The 25,143-nt window shown below is 40.5% G+C and overlaps 1 protein-coding gene across 1 annotated transcript in view; it reads left to right on the plus strand.

Annotated features, from left to right (window-relative positions):
• The window catches only part of sff (sugar-free frosting), a 940,682-nt gene that overhangs the window by 709,581 nt on the left and 205,958 nt on the right, over nt 1-25,143 (plus strand). Inside the window, exon 3 of the mRNA XM_068226759.1 lies at nt 22,094-22,179. Coding sequence (XP_068082860.1) covers nt 22,094-22,179 — 86 coding nt within the window. The remainder of the gene's footprint in view (nt 1-22,093; nt 22,180-25,143) is intronic.

Here is a 25,143-nt window from a genome sequence, read left to right on the forward strand (position 1 = left end):
TATAGTGATTGAGAACTTGTAATTATGATTACTAAAACTATCTTCCCCAAACTGATCAATTAACGTACTTTCAATATAGTCGTGAATATCATCTACTGTATAACTACCTGAGGGTAGTGTTAGCACATACTCATCGTAATAGAACTTGTTTAAACCATCACGCACATTATAGATTTTATTGTAGCTTTCAAACGATACTAGTCCAAGACTATGCGGCTGATAACTAAGTTCGATTGGTGGATTAAAATAGACGGTTGTTTCAGGTCCTTCTCCACGTACAGCAAACGTTCTTTCACTGTTCGTCATCACGTAGACACTAATGCACTTTCTCTACTGTCTGGGTTTGATATAAGAACATAAGACATAATCGTCCGCACATGCGTGTATTAAAGTTTTGCACGCGGTTTTTATTGTAAACAATGTCTGCACTGCTTCCAAAATAACGTATGAGCTCAAAAGGAGGAGGTAAATCTCCATAGCTATCAAAATACCATACTTTAGATTTACGTTTTACATAAGCAACGTAATGAGTTCCAGGTCCACGACTGTCGTCCAAGTTAATTACGGCACTTTCACGTTCACGTGGGCGCGCTGATAGTTGATCGCGCATATACACTCCTCGAAAATAATGAATTCCTAGTTGTTTAGCAAACGTAAAAACTTCATCATGCGTTAGAGCTCGATATGGCAGTGCATTCAGTAGACGTTTTTTGGAGAAATGTAGATACCAAGCCCTTTCTTGTATGGCGCTAGCTTCATGTTCACACCTTTGCCTCGTAACGCAATTGTCTCCATCGTCTTGTTATGACGTTCACTCTCTTTCAACTGTTGTTTCGCTTCTTCTACAGCTTTGACAGTTCTCGCTACGGCACTAGCACCACCTAGCAATGACCCTAAAGCTGCTAAGCCAGAAAACAGCGCAGGAAGAAATCCTCCTCGTTTTGGTACAGGAATAATTCGTGCACGTTTACTAAATATTGCTCTGCACTTTGGAGAAATTCTCGCTCTTGCTGCACGTAACGCCTTAGTAATAGCTACACGAGGATTGTATTCCCCTCGAATAGCTTTTTGCGCAGCCTTTATAACATCTTTCCATCCAACAGTTTTTACTTTCTTCTTCTTCTTCATGTCGTTTGGATATCGTTGTTTCACCATGCTGGACACGACTTTACTAGTCAAGAGCAAATCATAAACTAACCGTTGCCTCTTGTTTCGCTTAATATATATATATTACTATTACGTACCTTATGATTCAGTTATCATGAAGATTATAAAGCAGCAAGACACGCTACCTGTTACCGACATTGTACCACATCTCTTACCTAGTTCTAGTACAACTACAAGAAAACGTCATGGAACGTTGTTTCCTTTTACTGTTCGATGTATTATATCAGGTCCGTCGGGATGCGGTAAAACAAATCTTTTACTCACACTTATTACTTCTGTAAATGGTGTACGCTTCGAGAATATTTATGTTTTCGCAAAGTCACTCTATCAGCCGCTATATACTATTCTACAAACTGTAATGCACGATCTAGTTAAAGATGGAATAAGATATTTTAAATTTAATTCACATGAGCAAGTACCATCACCAGACGATGTGCTTCCTAATTCTCTTATGATCTTTGATGATGTCGCAACAGAACAGCAAAACGTTATTCGTGCATTCTTTAGTATGATTCGGCATAAATATGTTGATTGCATCTATTTGTGCCAAACCTATTCTCGTGTGCCTAAGCAGTTGATACGCGACAACGCAAATGTTATTGTGCTTTTTCGGCAAGATGAGCGCAACATGCGACATGTGTATAACGATCATGTTAACACTGATATGACATTCGATGACTTTAAACGTATGTGTGCTAAATGTTGGTCATTACACCGTTACAGCTTTTTAGTTATTGATAAAGAAAGTGATGTACAGCATGGACGATATCGCATGGGTTTCGATCATTTTATATGCATTAACACAGAATTACAGTAACTACTTGATTAAAAACCACCATCATGTTAACATCTAGCAAGGAGATCACAAAACATATCATCCAAGCTCGAAACAATATTCGACGGAAATTTAAAGAGCTTAAACGTATTCAAGCAGACACGGATTTATTTTTAAAAACACAACTAAGTACACCACTCAAAGAAATTTTTAATTCTACTTCATTACCGCAGTCTACTTCAAGTTTTGCTTCTATGCAAACATCATATCATAAAGAGAAGCATGAAGAAGAAAAGCATGAAGAAGATGCGGAAGAGAAGAAGCAGGATGTAGATCAAGAAGAGGAAGATAAGGAGGAAGAAGAAGAAGAACTTAATGATACATCACCATCTAAGCGTGTTGAGTTTTTAACTACAGATGTTATTGCTGAAACACCTACTACATCGACGCAAAATCTACCATCTTTGTCTGAGGTTATGATTACACCAGAGTATCGCAATCAGTTTAGAACTTTTATTCAAGATACATATGGATCTCTCTTTGCACCTTATATAGAAAAACTTTTTACAGGACAAACTGACACTACCTACGGTATTCGCTACGAAGATGACTGTTTCCGGATAGGAAATTCAAATGTTAAGATTAATAGCAACAAACTCATTGTAAAAGGTGTTACCTATAAACCTACGAAAGGACTCTTAGAACTTCTTTTCTCACGAACACCTGACAAGGATATAATTTTACAAGATGATCTTAAAAAGTATAAAGCAATACTTTTTGCTACTGACGCAACACGACGTAATTACAAGAGAACAGAAGCTGTAAATGCGAATAAGAGTTACAAGTATCGTGAGTTTATTTCTAAGCTGTTTCCGACTGCACGTAGTCTAGACGTTATCTACAAGCCTTTGTTGCCGTATGTGGATGTAAGATACTGGAATGACCCAAACTTACTCGTTGAACGATTACAACTTTTAAGAGCATCGCAAGAGGCTGGTCACACTGGTCACGGATCAGAAATTCTAGAAATAGAAAGAGAACTACGTTATGCCGGTATTATTTTGTAATGGCTCGTCAAGAGAAGATCTCACCTGTAAAGGTAAACATCGCACATGAGTTACATAAACCAGCACGTCGCACCTACTGTCGCAGACGCGTTATTACACGAGGAAAAGATGATCTCTGGCAAGCAGACTTAGTAGAAATGATTCCATATGCTTCTAGTAATAAGGGCTATAAGTATCTACTTACTGTTATCGATGTGTACTCAAAGTTTGCTTTTGCACAACCCGTGCGTTCTAAAACAGCAGCTCAAGTTAAAGAAGCATTTAAACATATTGTTGATGAATCGAAACGCTGCCCAAGGCTTCTTCAAACTGATCAAGGTAAAGAGTTTTACAACAAGGATTTTTCTTCTTACCTCAAGTTACTTGGCATTCAACACTACTCTACGTTCAGCAATCTCAAGGCAAGTGTTGTAGAACGCTTTAATCGTACACTCAAAACAATGATGTGGCGAGAATTTACAGCGCAAGGTTCATATCGTTGGATTGATCTGCTACCTAGACTTTTATCTACCTACAACGATACACCTCATCGCACTATCGGAACAAAGCCACGTCTTGTTACAAAGAATACACCTCGTCTAGATGCTATTCATCTTGTAATTAAAACAGCTGATCCACGTCGCTATCGCTTTAAAGAAGGTGATTTCGTTCGCATCAGCAAACACAAGTCTATCTTTGCAAAAGGATACACACCTAACTGGAGCACTGAAATTTTTCAAATCAGGAGTGTTAAGCTTACTAATCCAGTTACGTATTTACTTCGCGATCTCAGAGGACAGCCTATTGAAGGAGGATTCTACATCGAAGAACTGCAGAAAACAAAATATCCTGATCACTATTTAGTTGAACGTGTTATTCGACGTCGTGGCAATAAACTGTATGTTAAATGGCTTGGTTTTAATAACAGCTTTAATTCATGGATTAATAAAGAGGATGTACTTTAAATCTTATGTGTGTTTTCTTTTAATCCTCTACGTTTCCTTTCTTCTAATTCACTAGGACATGCTGTAGGATTAAACAACACCTGTAATATGTTTTGACAATTCATATTTATTTTAGACTATATACATACATTTTTATCCTTTGTTTATGTTACGGTCTTTGACACTCAGTTTTCGTTTTATTACACCAACAAGTGCTGCTATATTCTTCTGAGCAGCTAAAGCACTAGGTAATAACACATACACACACAGCATAACTTTACGAAGCAGATTTTAACAGCTACACTCTATGCAGGCAGCATGTAACTACACGTCAGGCGAACGTGTTCTAGGGCCGCAGGGGAGATGAAGCACGAAGAAAAGAAGATCAATCACTCTATTGATGAGTCCACGCCCAACATGCTTCCTCATCTTTCTCCCAGCACGTTTCTTCACCTTTTCCTTGTTTACTCTCTCCACAGCCATGATAAGTGTTTATAAGCGAAGACAACTCGTTAGTTTTAGGTCCGTGATACAGTTTAATTAGTTGACATGTACGGCACTGTCTCACAGAAGGTCTTCTAGCTAAACTCACGTGTTCATGATGTAAACTACACGTTTGAAGCTCTGACAAAACAGGATCTTGAGTCCACTCACGAGGCACCTTATCCCAAATCTTCTTTACAGCATTCGCAGCTACATTGACCAAAAATGCCTTTGGTAATGCATTTAACTCTTCTTCAGTAAAAGTGTTTAGTTTCTTTTTGCATGCATAAAACTTTACGATCGCCTTTTCAACTGCGTTACACTTAGTATCTGTTAGAAATGACATGATGTCTTTACTCTACAAATGTTTCTTTTACACTAAGGTTATTTCGACACTGCAGTTTACATATGTTGTTCACTTCCCGGCATGCACTGCGACACAACCAATCAAAGAGCATGCATACATGTTGTAAAGACTGTTTAGTTGTTTCTCTACTATGCTCTTTCGGAAGAGTTTTAAATGATGGGCACCCCAATTCATGCATGTCGATAACTTCACATGATGATGGTAGAAAATCACGCAACCATTCTTTCTTTTCACAACCCTTTAAAAGAACAAGATCTGCTCTTGACAAATGTGCATTCATCATTAAAGGTAGAAAACGATAAGGTATTCCTTTTTCTTCCCACTTCAAACCTAAATTGTTTTCAATCCACTGAGTCTGCTTTTTATCTTCATCTGTTTGCAAACAGTAAGGGAACGGTGGACTAAATACTAAACTAACAAGTTTTGGTGCCCACAACACACAGCAATCTAACACAGCCACCTCTTTAAACACAAATTTGTTTCCGTTTACTTTAAAGCCTTGCACATCAACTATTAATGTTTTCGTCATGTTTGCACTCCACACTCTATCACTGTTTCCCGAAGACTAAAGCTTTTAGTCAACGAACGGGTTTAAACATGCACAATGACGTCATCACTGCAGCACGTGCTTACTCTAGCTTTCCCGATGCGTGATTAAACTTGTTCGAATTTACCGCCACCACATAGAGTGCAGCAGCGAGGTAAGCGATGTAAGATGGCGGTAGCTAAAGATGTCAGCACGGTGCTCTCTTGATTAAAGATGGCTGCTTGTCAAAAAGATTTTTTCAAGTTATCCGCCACCACATAGAGTGCAGCACTGAGGTTTGCGATGCAAGATGGCGGGTGACAGCTTGTCAAATAGATTTTTTGTTTCAAAGGTAAGTAGCTAAAGAGGGCAGCACTAAGGTTAGCAATGCAAGATGGTGGATGACAGCTGTGACGTAAAATATTACCCGCAAGATAGCACCACGATGCTCTTTTCATTAAAGATGGCAGCTTGTTAAATAGAATATTTCAAATTAACCGCCTCAAAGGTAAGTAGCTAAAGAGGGCAGCACTGTTCTCTCTGGATTAAAGATGGCAGCTTGTCGAAAAGAATTTTTCAAATTAACCGCCTCAAAGGTAAGTAGCTAAAGAGGGCAGCACTGTTCTCTCTGGATTAAAGATGGCTGCTTGTCGAAAAGAATTTTTTCAAATTATCCGCCACCACAAAGAGGGCAGCACGGTGCTCTCTTGATTAAAGATGGTGGATGACAGCTGAAGAGCGAGTAGAATTTGTTTCCAAATAAGAGCACGTAGAATTTGCCGCCACCACATAGAGTGCAGCACTGTTCTCTCTAGATTAAAGATGGTGGATGACAGAAAAGCGCATAGGTTTGTAAAGCACGTGGAATTTGCCGCCACCACATAGAGTGCAGCACTGTTCTCTCTAGATTAAAGATGGTGGATGACAGAAAAGCGCATAGGTTTGTAAAGCACGTGGAATTTGCCGCCACCACATAGAGTGCAGCACTGTTCTCTCTAGATTAAAGATGGCGGATGACAGCTGTCAGAAAAGCACATGGGTTTGTAAAGCACGTGGAATTTACCGCCACCACATAGAGTGCAGCACTGTTCTCAAAGATGGCGGATGACAGCTGACGAAATTGCCCGCATGATAGCAGCACAGTGCTCTATTGATTAAAGATGGCGGATGACAGCTGTCAAAAAAGCACGTGGCTTTGTTTCCCAACAAGAGCACATAGAATTTTTCAAATTGCCGCCACCACATTTCAAAGGTATCTAGCTAAAGAGTACAGCACTGTGCTCTGTTGATTAAAGATGGCGGATGACGGCTGTCAAAAAAGCGCGTGAGTTTGTTTCCAAACAAGAGCATGTAGAATTTTTCAATTTGCCGCCACCACATAGAGTGCAGCACTGTTCTCTCTAGATTAAAGATGGCGGATGACAGTTGTCAGAAAAGCACATGGGTTTGTAAAGCACGTGGAATTTACCGCCACCACATAGAGTGCAGCACTGTTCTCTCTGGATTAAAGATGGCGGATGACAGCTGACGAAATTGCCCGCATGATAGCAGCACAGTGCTCTATTGATTAAAGATGGCGGATGACAGCTGTCAAAAAAGCACGTGGCTTTGTTTCCCAACAAGAGCGCATAGAATTTTTCAAATTGCCGCCACCACATTTCAAAGGTAAGTAGCTAAAGAGGGCAGCACTGTGCTCTATGGATTAAAGATGGCGGATGACAGCTGTCAAAAAAGCACGTGGCTGTCAAAAAGCACGTGGATTTGTTTATCTCGAGCTAGTGAGGTTAAGTTGGTAGCACTAAGGTTTAGGCCCGCCAAGATGGCAGCACTGCCGATGACAGGTGACGAAAGAAGGCAGCACAGCGCTCTGTAGTTTAAAGATGGCGGATGACAGCTGTCAAAAAGCACGTGGCTGTCAAAAAACACGTGGCTTTGTTTACCTCATGCTAGTTAGGTTAAGTTGGCACTACTGAGGTTTAGGCCCGTCAAGATGGTAGTACTGAGGTTTGCGATGCGTTGTTGTCGATGACAGCTGTCAAAAAGCACGTGGCTTTGTTTACAAATCTGTCAAAAAGCACGTGGTTGTCAAAAAGCACGTGGCTTTGTTTACCTCGCGCTAGTGAGGTTAAGTTGGCACTACTGAGGTTTAGGCCCGTCAAGATGGCAGTACTGAGGTTAGCGATGCGTTGTTGTCTGTCAAAAAGCACGTGGCTGTCAAAAAGCACGTGGGTTTGTTTACCTCATGCTACTTAGGTTAAGTTGGCACTAGTGAGGTTTAGGCCCGTCAAGATGGCAGCAGTGAGGTTAGCGATGCGTTGTTGTCGATGACAGCTGTCAAAAAGCACGTGGCTTTGTTTACATATTCAAATCTCGCGCCAAAATTCAAATTTCCCGCCAAAATTCAAATTTCCCGCGGGCGGCGGCGGAGGAGGCGGCGGAGGAGGAGGAGGAGGCGGAGGATGCGGCGGAGGCGCCAGAATCCCTGCATTATACTACTTAAAGGTGCTCAAACACGTCAGGCAGATTTACTTTACTTACTTAATCCGGTCCTCTCCTATGCTCAGGCAGATTTATTGGTACATAAAGGAACTTCTCCGGCACAATATTCGAACTCCTAGACGTCTCCAACGAAGAGGTTTCTGGCCCGGCTACCGTTGAGAATAAAAGGCGTATTGCCATTATAGCCGTTCAACCAGCCGACAAGGACTGACATCAGATCCTGCAGCACGCTTCGAATCTCATTTTGGTCAGCCAGAAGAGGTGGATGCCGAAAAGAAGTCGATTTAACATCCAATTATAACCTATTATAAGTGCCAATATCACCTGGACAACATCTTATGATCGGTGCTCGCGATAGAATCCCTAAATTTCTTTCACAATTTTGGGGTTCTCTTGAACTAAACCACATCCGACTTCATGACATCGCTATCGCCGCAATACGAGGTTCAGTAACCACTCGCCGAAATCACTCGTATACCATTTGACAAACTTTTTACATTATATTACATTTCCTTATTTATTTCAGAAATTTTTGAACTGTTTCTGACTGAGACATTTCATTAATTTTGACCAGTTATTTTCAAATGCCTTTTTCTCGCAACTGATATACTTTGTCTTTGTGGCAGCCTCTTCCTTTCCTTTTACGTCGCACCGACACAGACAGTTCTTACGGCTACGATGGGTGGAAAGAGGAGGGCTAGAATTGAGAAAGAAGCGCCCGTGGTCTATATTGAGGTACATCCGCAGTATTCGCCTGGTGTAAAATAGGAAACCACGGAAGAGCATATTCAGGGTCACCCGACAGTGGGATTCGAACCCACTATCTCCCGAATGCAAGTTAACAGCTACGTGATACAAACCACATAGGCACTCGCTCAGTGGAAGCCTCATTACGGTGGAAGATTTATTATTATTATTATTATTATTATTATTATTATTATTATTATTATTATTATTATTATTATTATTATTATTATTATTTCATTGCCCCAGAGGAGTGCGACAGGCTTCGGCAGCAGGCACATTTCCTATCCTCGCCGCTAGGTTGGGACTTCATTCATTCCATTCCTGATCCGGTCGAATGACTGGAAACAGGCTGTGGATTTTCATTATATAGACTATATATTATTAGGAAGAATAATAATTTGGTTTAATTTTCTTATTGAAGTGCCTATCGGGAGGGTTTTCTACCATGTCTCTTTATTATATGCATATCTCCTCCCAACTTCGCTGTATTCATGCTCATATGCTAGGATTTAAGGGATTTGTTATCTTCTGTATTTTTCCTTAAGAGCATATTATCTAACAATAAACTTCAACCGCCCATAAGCTCGAAATCAAACCCCTTATAAGCAATAACCATCACATTCTGACCGTAGTTTCTCTGGAGAACTTCTAATTCAATGTTCAATGCAGAATGTTATTTTAATAAATCCCATCCTGGAAGGTTTTCTGTCGTTCGACTCAACTATAGGTCAGTGATAGGATTGTAACTAACGTATGGACTGGATCCGCTTCAGCCACAGTTCTGTACTTTCATAGGTTTTTCCTTCAGAAAGCAGCTTCGTAATGAGGTGGCCCTTTTTGCTTTGATAGGATCCATCCCGATCTTGCGAATCAATCTGCATGTTCTAAAAGTATAGGAAATATCCGTAAATTTGTAGAGATAGTCAAATACCTACTCATCGTTCTTCTTTTTACGTTCGTCATTACCGATGGCATCTTTGTAATATACAGCTATTTTTGTCTCTGATACTTTGTCTTATGACGATTTGCAATGGCAGAAAGAGAAAATAAATAATAAAAAACAACACTTTGGTCGAAGCATGATATTTGGCATTAAGATACCGTTGTTTGTCTCCTTAAAACACAATTTAATCAATCAATCAATCAATTAATCATTTAATCAAAATACCGGCCAAGCGATATAGCCACTCAGCTTGTAAGACATCACTCACACTAACATCACGAATCTGTTGATCACAATGTCTCAGACCCTTAAATAAGCAATAACAAAAAATACGTAACAGCAATGCATCATCAAAACCTAAACATGTCGGGCTGAGTGGCTCAGACGGTTGAGGCGCTGGCCTTCTGATCCCAACTTGGCAGGTTCCATCCTGGCTCAGTCCGATGGTATTTGAAGTTGCTCAAATACGACAGCCCCGTGTCGGTGGATATACTGGCACGTAAAAGAATTCCTGCGGGACAAAATTCCGGCACCTCGGCGTCTCCGAAAACCGAAGCAGTAGTTAGTGGGACGTAAAGCCAATAACAATGTCATTATTTTAAACCTAAACATTGGTGACTCAGCAGGACCAGAAAATAACGAATTAGGATCCTGAGCTTGAGTTTACTGATGGCATTATGGGATCCGGTGCGTCACCTTAAGTAAAGAACAACGAACGCATTAATCTAGTATATTAAATATACCAGTGTACTTTCTAACGACTTATATGTTAAAGAAATTCTTCTCCCATTGTCAATAACAATAATAATAACAATACCCGAGGAATTTCAAGTCGACAGAAAAACAAGCGAATTGATCAAGCAAACTCTAACAGGCACAAAACCGAAAGTGAAATTTTTAGCAGAAATTTCAGAGCCATTAGAAATTACAACAGGGGTCAGACAAGGCGATGACCTATCACCACTACTATTCAATCCAGTTCTGGAAAAAGTAGTTCGAGAATGGAAAGATTAAACTAAAGGGATCAATATTGGTAGACTTACTTCTCAAAAAGAAAATTCACCTTGATTGCCTCACCTTTGCAGATGACTTGGCAATCCTCTCCAACAACAAACAAGAAGCACTCCAGTCCGTAAACAAACTTCATAAATATCGCGGCAAGAACAGGTCTGAAAACTTCATATGAAAAGAAAAAGTATATGGTATGCACAAAATCAGGGTTTGACAACCATCCTCTAATCATTAAATATGGGAAAATTTCCCAAGTAGATAAATTCAATTCCCTAGACGAAATTATACAACCAAATGGAACAAATATGCAAGCAAACAAAGAAAGAATTACAAAATTACTAAAAGAAAAAAATTGTCTGGAGCAGATACAAAATAATCTATATCCCAAAAAGCAAAATTACGACACTAAAACAGTTTTCAAACTATGAGCCCTTTATGTATCAGGAACTCTGATAATTGGTGGCAGATCACAAATAAAAAGCATCGAAAAACCAGAGAGGGAAATTCTCAGGAAAATTCTAGGGCCTAAATGCGAAAATGTTATTTGGATGAAAACTAAGTCACCTGACATCTATCAAGTAACATAAAAAATCGCAGACACCATTAGATGGTTACCTGATCAAGATGGATAACAATAGGCTAACAAAGAAAATACTAAATCTCGCAGTATCTCTGAAAAGTCACAACAACTGGCTTACAGAAATAAACAAAGATCTTCAGAAAATTGCTATAAATGAAGAAATCTTGCAAGACAGAAAAAAAATTCAGAAATCTCATAGACAAACACACATTTGCTGATCAACCAAAAATACAAGCTACAGGATGGACGGAAGAACGCAAGAAGAAGCACAGCGAAAGGATGAAGAGATTTTGAGAAGACAAGAAGAAACGTTGTGCTAAATAAGTTCACACGCGCTCCTTGATTGGGCATAACGTATCAAAATAATAATAATAATCATAGTTTTTATTTCCCACTAACTACTTTTACTGTTTTCGGAGACGCCAAGATGCCGAAAAGTTAGTCTTGCGGGCGTTTCTTCACTGCTTGTAAACGATAATGATAATGACGATTGCTACTTTAAAGGTCCAAGCGCCAAAGTTAACATCCCAGTGCTGGTAAATCTATCTGCATTTGACCACCTTCCAAAAGCACCGAACTGAACCAGGATCGACCTGGCTCAAAAAGCCAGCACCCTACCATCTCAGCCACTCAGTCTGGTTTCGATTCACTTATTATATCACATTCGCTCGTTATTAATTTGACTATTGTGTTGTAGTTTACAGTAGCATGAGCACATCACTTACTGCCAAGCTTCAACGAAGACATACTCTACATGTTTGATTTATTCTTGATACACCTACATTCGATAATACATCTCCAGCGTTCCCCGTATTCACAAGGCTAATTTAAAAATAAGTGAAGGTATCTTATCTCTCGTTTCATGTTACATTTCATACAACATTCCTATATATATCGCCTGTCAAGTCCATTAGGCCCTACTTGTCATCATCTACTAACTTAGTAACGAGATCCTTATTGAGTTCTATACTAAGTACACCTCTTTACCAATCAACTGGCTACGATAACTCATGTGTTGCCTCCGCCACCTGAAGTTAGGAGCATCTCAGATAGCTTGCACATTATGAAAGAGTATGAAACTGGATATTCAAACGTACAAAATACAATTCTTTCTTTCTTTCTTTGTTTCTTTCCTTCTTTCTTAATCCGTTTACGCTCCAGCGTTGGGTTTTCCCTCGGACTGAACGAGTGGGTCGATCCTACCTCTACCACCTCAAGAGCAGTGTCCTGGAGCGTAAAAGTTTGGGTCGGGGGATACAACTGCGGAAGAAGGCCAGTACTTCGCCCAGGTGACCTCACCTGCTATGCTGAACAGGGGCCTTTGTTTGGGAATGGGAAGATTGGAAGAGGGAAGGAAGCATCCGGTAGGTACCATCCCGGCATTTGCCTGGAGGAGAAGTGGGAAACCACGGAAAACAACTTAGAGGATGGCTTTTTTCGTGTGGCTATTTCTAGCCGTGTGCAGGCCTTGTAAGGCAGACCCTCCGATGATGGTGTAACTGCCATGTGTAGGTAACTGCGTGTTATTGTGGCGGACAATAGTGTTATATGTGGTGTGTGAGTTGCAGGGATGTTGGGGACAGCACAAACACCCAGCTCCCGGCCCACTGGAATTAACTAATGAAGGTTAAAATCCCAGGCCCGGCCGGGAATCGAACCCGAGACCCTCTGAACAGAAGGCCAGTGCGTTGACCACTTAGCCAACGAGTCAGACCGAGTATGGCTGAGATGGGAATTTTACAACCCCTCTCTACTCAATTGACCTCCCGAGGCTGAATGGACCCCGTTCCAGCCCTCGTACCACTTTTCAAATTTAGTGACAGAGCCTGGAATCGAACCAGAACCTCTGGGGGTGGCAGCTAATCACACTAACCACTACACCACAGAGGCGGACAGGAATAAAATAACAATGCATAAAAAGATATAGGAAAAATAAATCAATAATTCAGTCTTGTTATTTAATTGTAAGATTGCATACAAAATATCGCGTGACGCAATAGCCCATTGAGGCCTTAGCCAGCCAAAATGACTGTTAGCCAAACAGATTTTTATTTATTATTATTATTATTATTATTATTATTATTATTATTATTATTATTATTATTATTATTATTATTATTATTATTATTATTATTATTCACACATACATCGCAAATGGAAAATATTACGGTGGCAATGGTCACTTTCAGTAGTGTAATTCCATGAAAGAAAATATGACAAGAAATACTACTATTTTAACTTTCTAAATCCAGCGTCATTATATACAAATTTGGGAATGGCCTACAGCCGTATTGTTTGGCTTTCTTGACCAAGTCCGCCGAATCCCTCGTCAGCTGGTCGTATGAGGCTCAGTAAACCCCATTCCTGCTCTCAGTCCAGTATATAAATCTTCGGTCTAGCTGATTTTTTTTTTACTAGTTGCTTTACGTCGCACCGACACAGATAGGTCTTACGGCGACGATGGGACAGGGAAGGGCTAGGAGTGGGAAGGAAGCGGCTGTGGCCTTAATTAAGGTACAGCCCCAGCATTTGCCTGGTGTGAAAATGGGAAACCACGGAAAACCATTTTCAGGGCTGCCGACAGTGGGGTTCGAACCTACTATCTCCCGAATACTGGATACTGGCCGCGCTTAAGCGACTGCAGCTATCGAGCTCGGTGGGTCTAGCTGAATTCTGGTGGTTAGAAGCAAGCACGCTACACGGATACCACAGCACTGGCGTTATGTACCAAGCTAAAATTAATTATTACCGGTCAAGTTGGCCGTGCGTTTAGTGTCACGCGGCTGTGAGCTTGCATCCGGGAGATAGTGGGTTCGAATCCCACTGTCGGCAGCCGTGAAGATGGTTTTCCATGGTTTCCCATTTTCACACAAGGCAAATGCTGGGGATGTACCTTAATTAAGGGCACGGTCGCTTCCTCCCCAGTTCCTAGGCCTTCCCTACCTCCCATTGTCGCCGTAAGACCTATATGTGTCGCTGCGACGTAAAACCACTAGCAATAAAAAATGTTTGTAATGTAATATAAACAGCCCGACTGAGTGGCTTCAATGTTTGAGCGCTGGTTTTCTTAGCAGGGTCCGAACCCAGACCAGCCCGATGGTATTTGAAGGTGCTCAAATACGCCAGCCTCGCGTCAGTAGATTTACTGGCTCGTAAAAGAACCCCTGAATAACAACATTCCGACATCTCCGCGTCTCCAAAAACCGAGAACTTCAACAGTGAAGTGTATTTTTTATGGGTCTTATGGCGACAATGGGATAGGAAAGGACTAGGAGTGGAAAGGAAGCGACCGTAAACTATAGTTGTTTCCATTAACAAGAAAAGTAAACTCGTCTTATTTTAAATGGGCTTGGGTCCCGCCCTGTCAACGTAGTAAAATAATAATTAATTATAAATCTAATCTAATGCGAAATGTATAAAATAATATAAAGCTCAATGAGTTCTCAACCTGCCAACTACTGGTGACTTTGAAGAGCTACGACGTGAATATAACATAGTCGTACCCTCGTCAAAAGTTCCTTTTTTACATTTCACTAGATGAGATTCCTGTGAGTTCAGTGTAGCGTTCTGAATGGCTTATCCATTCATCCTTGAACTATTGAGTGCTGTGCATTGAATAGAGCGCAGCTCTTGTCCTACACGCAGTCAACCTTGTAACACATCACAACTTTTTCCTCGAAAATCCTTTCCACTTCTTATCGATCTCTTTCCGTCTCGAACACGCGCGCTGACACTAATGTATTTCTCCCACGTCACTATTGACACATTATTGTTACACTGACCTCGGCGTCCCTCCGGAGAATAGCTAACATTTTGTTTGGTGCGTACCACTCGTAGGAAGAGAATCGTCGAGATATACATTACTAAATAATAATAATAATAATAATAATAATAATAATAATAATAATAATAATAATAATAATAATAATAATAATAATTTTCTCCATACGCTGCCCGGGTACTTTCCTTAATGCTTACTTTTAAGATTTGTATTACCTCTTAATTATGTGTCAAGTGATTTTTTATAGATTTATTTATTGTGACTTTGATTGACATTTTGCGAACTATTTCGTAGTTTTAGAGTTATTGCTGTCTGTTTAATCTGAAGTTTTAGTTTTTTGATTCATTTATTTCTCGTATAAGTTTGTCCTTGCTGAACCTCTTATTGTCTGAAAAACAGAGGATCATTTCAGACGAATAATAACAATAAGTGATAATTGTGTGTATTCACGCGTCGCGCTATTGTTATGATGTACACGATTCCAGCTGTCTTTAGGACTATCACCAATTATTAGCCTAGCGAACCGGAAAACTGTGGATTAAGCATTAATCTCGGTCAATTTGGACATTTTCTTTCTCAACCCTTCTGACCCCCATGCCGATGGTGGTTGAACTTGGACTTAAACGGCATCCAGAGTGGCACAGTTCATCTCAGCAACCTCAAAAACTATTAATTGGACACTGATATTTGTCATTTTCGATTAGTTTTTTTCGTGTGACTCCTTCCCAACTCCCAACCGTTGGGTTTCTAGTGGGTAATGAAATAAAAGGGCGTATGGCTTTTAGTGCCGGGAGTGTCCGAGGACATGTTCGGCTCGCCAGGTGCAGGTATTTTGATTTGACGTTCGTAGGCAACGTGCGCGTCGTGATGAGGATGAAATGATGATGAAGGCGACACATACACCCAGCCCGCGTGCCAGCGAAATTAACCAATGATGGTTAAAATTCCCGACTCTGTTGGGAATTGAACCCGGGTCCCCTGTGACTAAAGGCCATCACGCTAACCATTTAGCCATGGAGCCGGACTGCTAGTGGGTATCTTACCCCCACAGTATTTTCCTTCAGATAGTAAGTTTAGTTAAGAGTTATGCTGGAACATGCACACACACATCCGTTTCAGCCATCCGAAGTTTGTGGTTTCAGTTGCTACCGATGTCCGGCTGGCCATTTTTGTTTTGTACGTATTACTTAACATCTCTTCGGCACCTATTACAAGTATTCTACACAATCAAATAAGCAAAGAATAATGTTATTTATTATAAAGTCCCTTCACTTGCTGTCGATTTTAAGAGATCCCAAGTTCTCGATGTTCTCGAAATTTTGTCCGGTAGGAATTCTATAGCGTGCCGGTATGCGATGACACGGAAGTTGTCACATTTAACGCCCCCAAACATCACCCCCACCCGTCATCTAGGTTCAGGCATGCTATGTTGATAACAGAGCTGACAGCAGTATTTAGGTAAAAAAAAAAAAATGAAATGACGTATTGCTTTTAGTGCCGGGAGTGTCCGAGGACATCTTCGGCTCGCCATATGCAGATCTTTTGATTTTACTCCCGTAGGCGACCTGCGCGTCATGATTAGGATGAAATGATGATGAAGATGACACAAACACCCAGCCCCAGTGCCAGCGAAATTAACCAATGATGGTTAAAATTCCCGACCCTGCCGGGAATCGAATCCAGGACCCCTGTGACCAAAGGCGAGCACGCTAACCAATGGAATTGAGTGGAGTGATACGTCTGTCGTAGTAATTGGCTTACCCCCAAAACGACCGTGGTTTGAATCCTGACCAATGTGTGTGGGAGTTTTGAAATGAAAAGTCACGGATGCCACGTAAAACCGAAGTTCCTGTAGTTACGATTATGATATCAACAGTTACATAAAATTATATGTTTCTTTTTTCTTCCTTAGGAAAAACTCACAGTCACAACAATGGATTCCGCTACCATAACTTTTCGAGAGGAGACGTGTAGTATTCTTTTCGGATCAGGCAGTTCCACAATTGCCCGCGTGAGGTTGAGTTCATCACATTTTAATCTCTCAAACCAATCTTACATTCGTGCCATAGCTGAGGAATTAACTTGGACCCAGTCGTGAACAGACCATGCTGAGAAAAGAATATAATGCAGTACTTAGCTTAAAAAGAAAGGATAGTTAATAAAGTAAAACACAGAAGAAAATGTCATTCTGAGTAAATAGTACTTATTTTTATGTGTCAATTTACCATCACAGCGGGGTGAATCCTTTCAAACCTGGTGAACCCGGTGTCCATATTAATGCACACAGCATTTTGTACCGTTCTCTAATGATTAATATCGTTTTGCAACTTTTGGAAAGGCTTGTACGTGTCCGTTCATGCCATAAGTAAGGATTTAATTAAAGTTAAGAAATAGTGAACAACAGCTTGTAAGTGTGCCTGTCCATCCACTAGGTGAGGTAATATCAGTCTTAATTTTATAAATAAATATTAATGTTTTAGAACAGATATTTATTTCGGCTATGATTTAACTAAAACGACCTACTGTAATACTGATTTTGAAAAGGAGCTTCCAGGTTTTACACAGGTAAGTTTTTACTTGTACAACATAATTTATATTCTAACCGTCTTACTAATAAAAAGACCTTATACAGTTGTTTAACTCTTGTTTAGTTATACAGTGAACAAACCCTGTATAAGCGTTTTACATTGTTCTTACTAATAAACGAGGTATACGCATTGTATTACTATACAGCACGTATACACTCGTTCCAAGGCGTAGGAATCTCTTCTTGCAGTTCACTGACGTATTTCGCACGTTCACCGCCTTTATGATCGCTTCTGCTGGTTATCTACAAGCAAACCTTTCTGGAAAGTCGCACAGTAGCACGGCATATCGAAAAGGCAGTGGCAACACTAAGTGAGACAGCTGGAAATTGGCTTATACTGATATCAACATTTCTCCAGCTTGCTTGTGTAATGAACGCCAAAAAAAAAAAAAGGAAAAGATTAAGAAAAGATCAATAGCTCCTAACTGGGATAGTACGGAAAACGTAAGCAATTGTAATTGAATCGGCGAGTTGAAAAGTGTACACATTCCAAAATCCTTACTTTTCAGGAGAAAGGAAAACCTATTATGTAGCTAAACGAAAGGTTTGATCAAAAAAGTTTATATTAGGCATTTATACATCATATTTCTACGGATTCAACTACAAAGTATGGAAATCATATTACGTACGGTTTTCAAGTTATACCATTTTTTATATCAAGGAATATGTCCCTTTTTATACTCAAATTTGAGAAAGATCTAAGATCTTTGTACTCGCAATTTCAAAAGTCTATTAAGCAGTAATACATTATTACACAAACATACGCCCAACCATCATTTATAGTTATTCATTGTCATTGCGTGAGACAGCTGGCAATTGACTTATATTGATATCAACATTTCTTCAGCTTGCTTGTGTAATAAACGCCAAAAAAGAAATTGAAAAGCTTAAGAAAAGATCAAAAGCTCGTAACTGGAGTAGTACGGAAAACGTAAGCAATTGTAATTGAATTGGCGAGTTGAAAAGGGTACACATTCCAAAATCCTTACTTTTCAGGAGAAAGGAAAAACAGTTTTGTAGATTAAAAGAAAGGTTTGATCAAAGAGTTTCTGTTAGGCATTTATACATCATAGTTTTGTGTATTCGACTACAAAGTATGAAAATCATATTACGTATGGTTTTCAATTTATGCCATTTTTTATCTCGAGGAATACGTCCCCTTTTATAGGTACTCAAATTTTAGAAAGATCTTTGTAGGGGCAGATAATGTATAATAAACTCCCAATATCAAAAGTCTATTAAGCAGTAACACATTATTACACAAATATACGCCCAACCATTATTTCTTTTATAGTTATTCATTGTCATTCCGTCTCTTTAAAGTGTTTTACTTTACGAAGTTGTCTAGCCTCCATAACCTCTGAATGGTGTATGTCTTCTATGTTTAAAATATCGTGAAGATCATCAACGTTATCGTCCATTCTTTCAATGTGTGTTCAATGTTAAATGGATAAGTCGATTATATTACTGTAGACAATAAATACCACGAAAATAAACTGCTCACTCGTTTCTTTTTCCGCTACTCGCTGCTATACAACGCTTATACAAGGGTCCTGGTCTGTATAAGCAATTCAATGAATAACTATAACAGATGTATATACAGGAGGCTTATACACGGTTTATTAGTAATGAATTTCACATAAACGGTGTATAAACCTTGTATAAAAGTTATACACCGTTTATTAGTAAGACGGATAATGACTAAAATGGCGAGCCTCCGTGGCTCAGGCGGCAGCGCTCCGGCCTCTCACCTCTGAGTTTCGTGGTTTAAATCCCGGTCACTCCATGTGAGATTTGTGCTGGACAAAACGGAGACAGGACAGGTTTTTCTCCGGGTACTCCGGTTTTTCCTGTCATCTTTCATTCCAGCAAAACTCTCCAGTATAATTTCATTTCATCTGTCAGTCATTAATCACTGTCCCAGGGTGCGACAGGCTTGGCAGCCGGCACAGTTCCTATCCTCGCCGCTAGATGAGGGCTTCATTCCATTTCTGACCCGGCCGAATGACTGGAAACAGGTTGATAATTTTCAATGGCTAAAATGACCCATAACATTCTTTATTGTGTCTTGTACGTGAATATGGACAGCAATGACAATAGATTTTTTTAATATCCTTCCATTATCTACGAAGAAAATGGGCTCGGCCATGGAGGATAAGAAAAGCAAATGGTGATCAAGGTGTCGATCGTTAGACTCAGTTTTTGATGATTTAATGAAGAAGTATGGAACTAAACGACACCACGGAGCTAGTTTCAAGTAGAGGACTGTGGAGGTGCATCGTTCATTCACAGAGGCTTGTACACTGAACCCTGAGAGGTGTACGTCTATAAGTGATGGTGATTGGTGGTGATTACTGTTTGTTTTTTGCTAGTGGCTTTACGTCGCACCGACACATATAGGTCTTATGGCGACGATGGGATAGGGAAGGTCTAGGAGTTGGAAGGAAGAAGCCGTTGCCTTAATTAAAGTACATCCCCAGAATTTGCCTGGTGTTAAAATGGGAAATTACGGAAAATCATCTTCAGGGCTGCCGACAGTGGGATTTGAACCCACTATCTCCCGGATGCAAGCTCACAGCTGCGTGCTCCTAACCGCACGGCCAACTCGCTCGGTGATTATTCTTTTAAGGGGAAGTACAACTAGGCAACCATCCTCTATATAACACTAATCAGACATAAAAAATGGAAAGGATCCGACACTTCAAAAATGAAGGTATCGCTCGAAGAAAGACAAGGGCCACGAAGGGCGTGAAAATGAAATACTCCCTAGGCTTCGAGTGCTCTAATACCTTCGGGGTCGAAAAAGAACAAAATTTTACCAAGGGAGGTCGGATAGTATAGATGAAAGTGAGGAGCCTGGCACAAGTAAGTGGAAGCAATGTCGGGACGCAGCTGAGAGCCCCGTGGTCGCCAAACCACGGTCCAAGTTAAGATCCCTGGGGCCCCTTTTAGTCTCCTCTTATGACAGGCAGGGGATACCGTGGGTGTTATTCTACCGCCCCCACCCACAGGGGAAATGACGTTTCATCCACGTGATTTGTAAGTTTAAAAACTTAAAACTTTTTTAATTAACTATATGATGCCTGTACACCGCCGCCCCCCCCCCCCCCTCCTTATTTCTTGCGAAGCAAGCATCCCGTATAATCCCCCTATTACTCTACATGTACACCTGGATTAAAATCCTAATAACGCGTCCGTTTGGGCTCCCTGGTATTACCAGGAGGCCGGACGGCGTAACAGACTTCCGACAGAAATTGACCGATAGTGCTGATTTTGTATCCTCTCAGAAGTCCACCTACAAAAGTCTGAGGAAAATTCAGGTCTAAAAGTTTGAATGTAACTTAATTCTGAATTAGCTACTAATGGTTTATCGCTTCCGAATTAGACACTTTCTCTGGCTGCAATAATTCCTTAACGAGTTATGAAAATATATGATGAGGTTGCGTCACCCTGCTACCTGATGTATCGCCAAGAGGACATGGAGTGTCGCAGTATTCTCTCTCTGATTCAAGTATCCTTGTCTTTTGGAAATAGTTTCTCGTTTCTTCCCCATCGTACAATTTTACAGGATTTGGGGACCACCAGCTTTTCATTGTTCGTCGCTTATTGTGATAAGGATTGGTTTGTATTTTGTTTCAATTGTTTATTCATTGTTGCCAGCGTACCACATGGGACGTTGATAACAAGTAAATAATTGTTAACAGTAATCGGTAGATTGTAGTAGCGTTTCCTCGTGTCTCGTATCATTATAGCATATCGCATTAATAAATCTCGAACTATCAAGAACCTGTTGCAAAATGGTCCTAACATGTTCTGTGCATAAAGTAATCTCAAAGCTGAGAGGATCCCCTAACGCGTGAGGTGATAAATGAACCTCAACTGAAGCTGGCACTCATTCAATTTACGTGTACAAAATATCTGGAAAGTAAGTCTACCTACATCAGCCATAGCATTTATACTTAAGGGCAGGTTACTGACTGCATATAATAGTAGGGTTAAACAGAGTATAAAATACACACTCACAAGTTCTTCCTGTGTACAGACCGCGTCAAGCACAAGGCCCCTTTACAATGTATCTCGAAAAGTGAAACCGTATGACCCTGTAAATGTTAATAAGTTGACGCGGTCCACAATGAAAGGAGTATTACGCCAGCAGGGTAAGTCTAAGTTTTAATTTGTTACTAACAAATTCCCCATATGATTGGTGTTTTGTGACAAAGGATACAATTGAAATTGACTTGGTGACCATTACGATTTTCAGACTAATCGTACATATGCAGGCATTCGGTAAATTCCAACTTCTTTAATAAATCGGTATAACCATGGGGCCACTTTCAGGACAAAGTTGCTAAAACCAAGCTTGAAAATTTAAAAATGATCGTAGGTGAATGTGTAACGTCTTATTTTTATCTTCGTTTTTCACTCACCTGTGGAGTGCATGACGCTCGAATATGAAAATGCTATGATTACACAAGTAGCGACCGTTGCTTTAAATAAGATAAAGCCCTATCATTTGCCCTGTGTGAGAACTGGAAGCCACGGGAAACAGTCTTCATGGATATTGGATATATCGTGTATGTCTTTTTTTATGGTAAGGGTACTACAGATGTCGCTGTACGGTGAATGTTCTGTTCCAGGTGGAGCGCGAGATAGCCATCATGAAGCTGATCGACCATCCGCACGTTCTGGGCCTCTCGGATGTATACGAGAACAAAAAATACCTGTAAGTTGGTTGTTCATAAGAAAATAATGTTCTTTTAAGTTTTAGTGATAAAAATGTCTGACTGGTCATGCACTAGCAATTGCATACACTGACTTCAAACCGGGGTTTGATACCGTCCCACTGGATAACAAATGTGCTGCTGCTGCTGCTGCTGCTGCTGCTGATGATGATGATGAGGTTATTTCATTCCTGTCCTTTGACAGGCGGGCCGTCAGCTAAACCAGTAGCTCTTTGGCCTTTTATTGTTGATTTATTGATGCGTTTATCGACATATTACAGGGCACTTTTGATCGCTTACTGTATGGAGTAATTTCTTGTTACCAAATATATATATATCAACAAAAGTTGAAAGCATTCAAGCTTTCTAAGCGTTTTCAGTTGTGAAATAACCAGCGTTTCACCCCAGTATGGCAAAGGCTACCAGTTTAAAGGTCACACCTTTCCAAAGACGCTGGCTAGTACGAGAGACCATTTAAAGTTAGACCCAAACACACCTGAGATTTTCAAGGGTAGAACAGTCCCCCTACACATTTCTCATGATGTCGAGCACTCTCACATTAATAGCAGTCGATGTGCGGATTAGCACTCGTTCGTAGCTCAACCAATGGAGCGCAACAACAAGACTTGTTGTCCAACCCGTGCTCCGTTTCTCTACGCGATCGGGTATGAAGTAAAATGCGAGTTCTTACGACAGGATGTCCTTCCTGATGTCAATCTCATGAGAGGAGATAATAAGATGAAATGAACGACGTAGTACAGTATATGGCAGTAGGAAGGTATAGGATTAAACCCTGTTACGGCACATAGCTTACTCCCATCGAATAGCACCAAGGGGTCTGGTCAAAGCGTAATGTTTCCATTCGACGGACGGATCACCATCAACAGCGCCATATGCCCTCACTCCATATGAACACTGTGGAGAGGTTTGGAATTTAATCCACGATTTTGGTCCGCAATCTAGTAATCAGAAATGTTATACCACCCCTCTCCTACCCTACCGGTCAAAATTGTGACGATTAACTTTTTTCGACCAACGGACTCGAATCGTCTAACCAAGGTCTCAGACCATACAGACTTAAGATCTTAACAAGCATGGCCACCAGGCGGGCTAATAATAGTTATGATGATTATGATAATGATAATAATAATAATAATAATAATAATAATAATAATAATAATAATAATCACTACTGATTTGCATTCAGGGCAGTCGCCCAGATGGCAGATTCCCTATCTGTTTTCCTAGCCTTTTCTTAAATGAATGCAAAGAAATTGGAAATTTATTGAACATCTAACTTGGTAAGTTCCTATAAAAAAGATATTTGCCCCAATTTGTCGTCTTGAATTCCAACTTTATCTTCATATTGTAATCTTCCCTACTTTCAAAGACACCACTCAAACTTATTCGATTACTGATGTTATTCCACGACATCTCTCCACTGACAGCTCTGAACAGACCACTTAGTCGAGCAGCTCGTCTCCTTTCTCCCAAGTCTTCCCAGCCCAAACTTCGCAACATTTTTAACGCTACTCTTTTGTCGGAAAACACCCAAAACAAATCGAGCTGCTTTTCTTTGGATTTTTTTCCAGTTCTTGAATCAAGTTATCCTGGTGAGGGTCTTGCCAGAGACTTATATGCCGTCGCCTTTACATCCTTACTGCAACCCCTAAATGCCCTCATAACCATCTGCAGAGATCTGTACCCTTTATTTACAATCAAATATATGTGATTACCCCAATGCAGATCTATCTTCATATTACCGCATAGGTACTTACAATGATCCCCAAAAGGAACTTTCACCCCATGCCCCCTGTCACATTCTGTGTGGAGAAACAACAACATTTCAAAATAAGCAAAGACCACCGTTTCAATACCAATGTAAAGGCAATTTTGTTTTGTGCATGGAGAAGATGGAAAGTGACCGGTTCCTTCAGCCACCAACTCAAAGTCTTCATCAACCGTTAACTGCGCCGGCTCTTTAACATACTGTAAGGAAACTTTTAATAATAATGGCATTGGCTTTACGTCCCATTAACTACTTTTACGATTTTTGGAGACGCCGAGGTGCCGGAATTTAGTCCCGCAGGAGTTCTTTACGTGCCAGTAAATCTACTGACACGAGGCTGACGTATTTGAGCACCTTCAAATACCACCGGACTGAGCCAGGATCGAACCTGCCAAGTTGGGGTCAGAAGGCCAGCGCCTCAGCCGTCTGAGCCGCTCAGCCCGGCCATAATAATACCGACCGCACCTTTTGCATGTTTCAATTCACTAAAATGTTCTTTTTATAGCACAGCTTTTAACTACAATCCCTATCGAGAAGGTAATGACAAGTTTCGGACTGGTTTAAAAGTTCAACTTCCTTGTCATGTATTTGCCCTTGTTTATTCGGTTTTTGGATGTGTGTTCTTTTTGTTTTGAAAGTCTGATATGCTACGGCTTTGTGAGCTGTATAGTAGAGAGAGAATCTCTGTGCGCACAACGGTTGAGCCTAGGATTGGAACAGATACCGTGGAATTTGAAGAAGCATATAATCTCAGCTCGTTTTTTTAAATGAGTGTCCAACAGCTGGAGAAAGGTCATAATCAGAATAGCCGCTGCGTATGTCAGGATGCGAACTTAGAGTCCTGTTGCTCAGCAATGGTTACAGTCGCAAGTGAACAAAATGCCACTCAGTGCTTCTACGATCTCCCTCTCCCCAACCAATGCACCGCACGACTCAGTTTCCTTCAAGCAAACTATCCCTTTATATTTCCTTACTGGAAGGTCTACACAGTAACAACACGGGGATTACAGAGGGCGTGCGTTACTGTCATCTCAATCAAACTGAAAAGTCTTTGCCACCATCCAACTTCTCACCCATCTGGATCAAGGAATTAAATTCGAGGACGCAGGTGCTTAGGTTGTCTTCTGCCCATAACCCACTCGACTACAGTGGAACACACTTCATTGAAATCTATATT

Source organism: Anabrus simplex, chromosome 1 (genome assembly GCF_040414725.1).
Source record: "Anabrus simplex isolate iqAnaSimp1 chromosome 1, ASM4041472v1, whole genome shotgun sequence".
Lineage (NCBI taxonomy): Eukaryota > Metazoa > Arthropoda > Insecta > Orthoptera > Tettigoniidae > Anabrus > Anabrus simplex.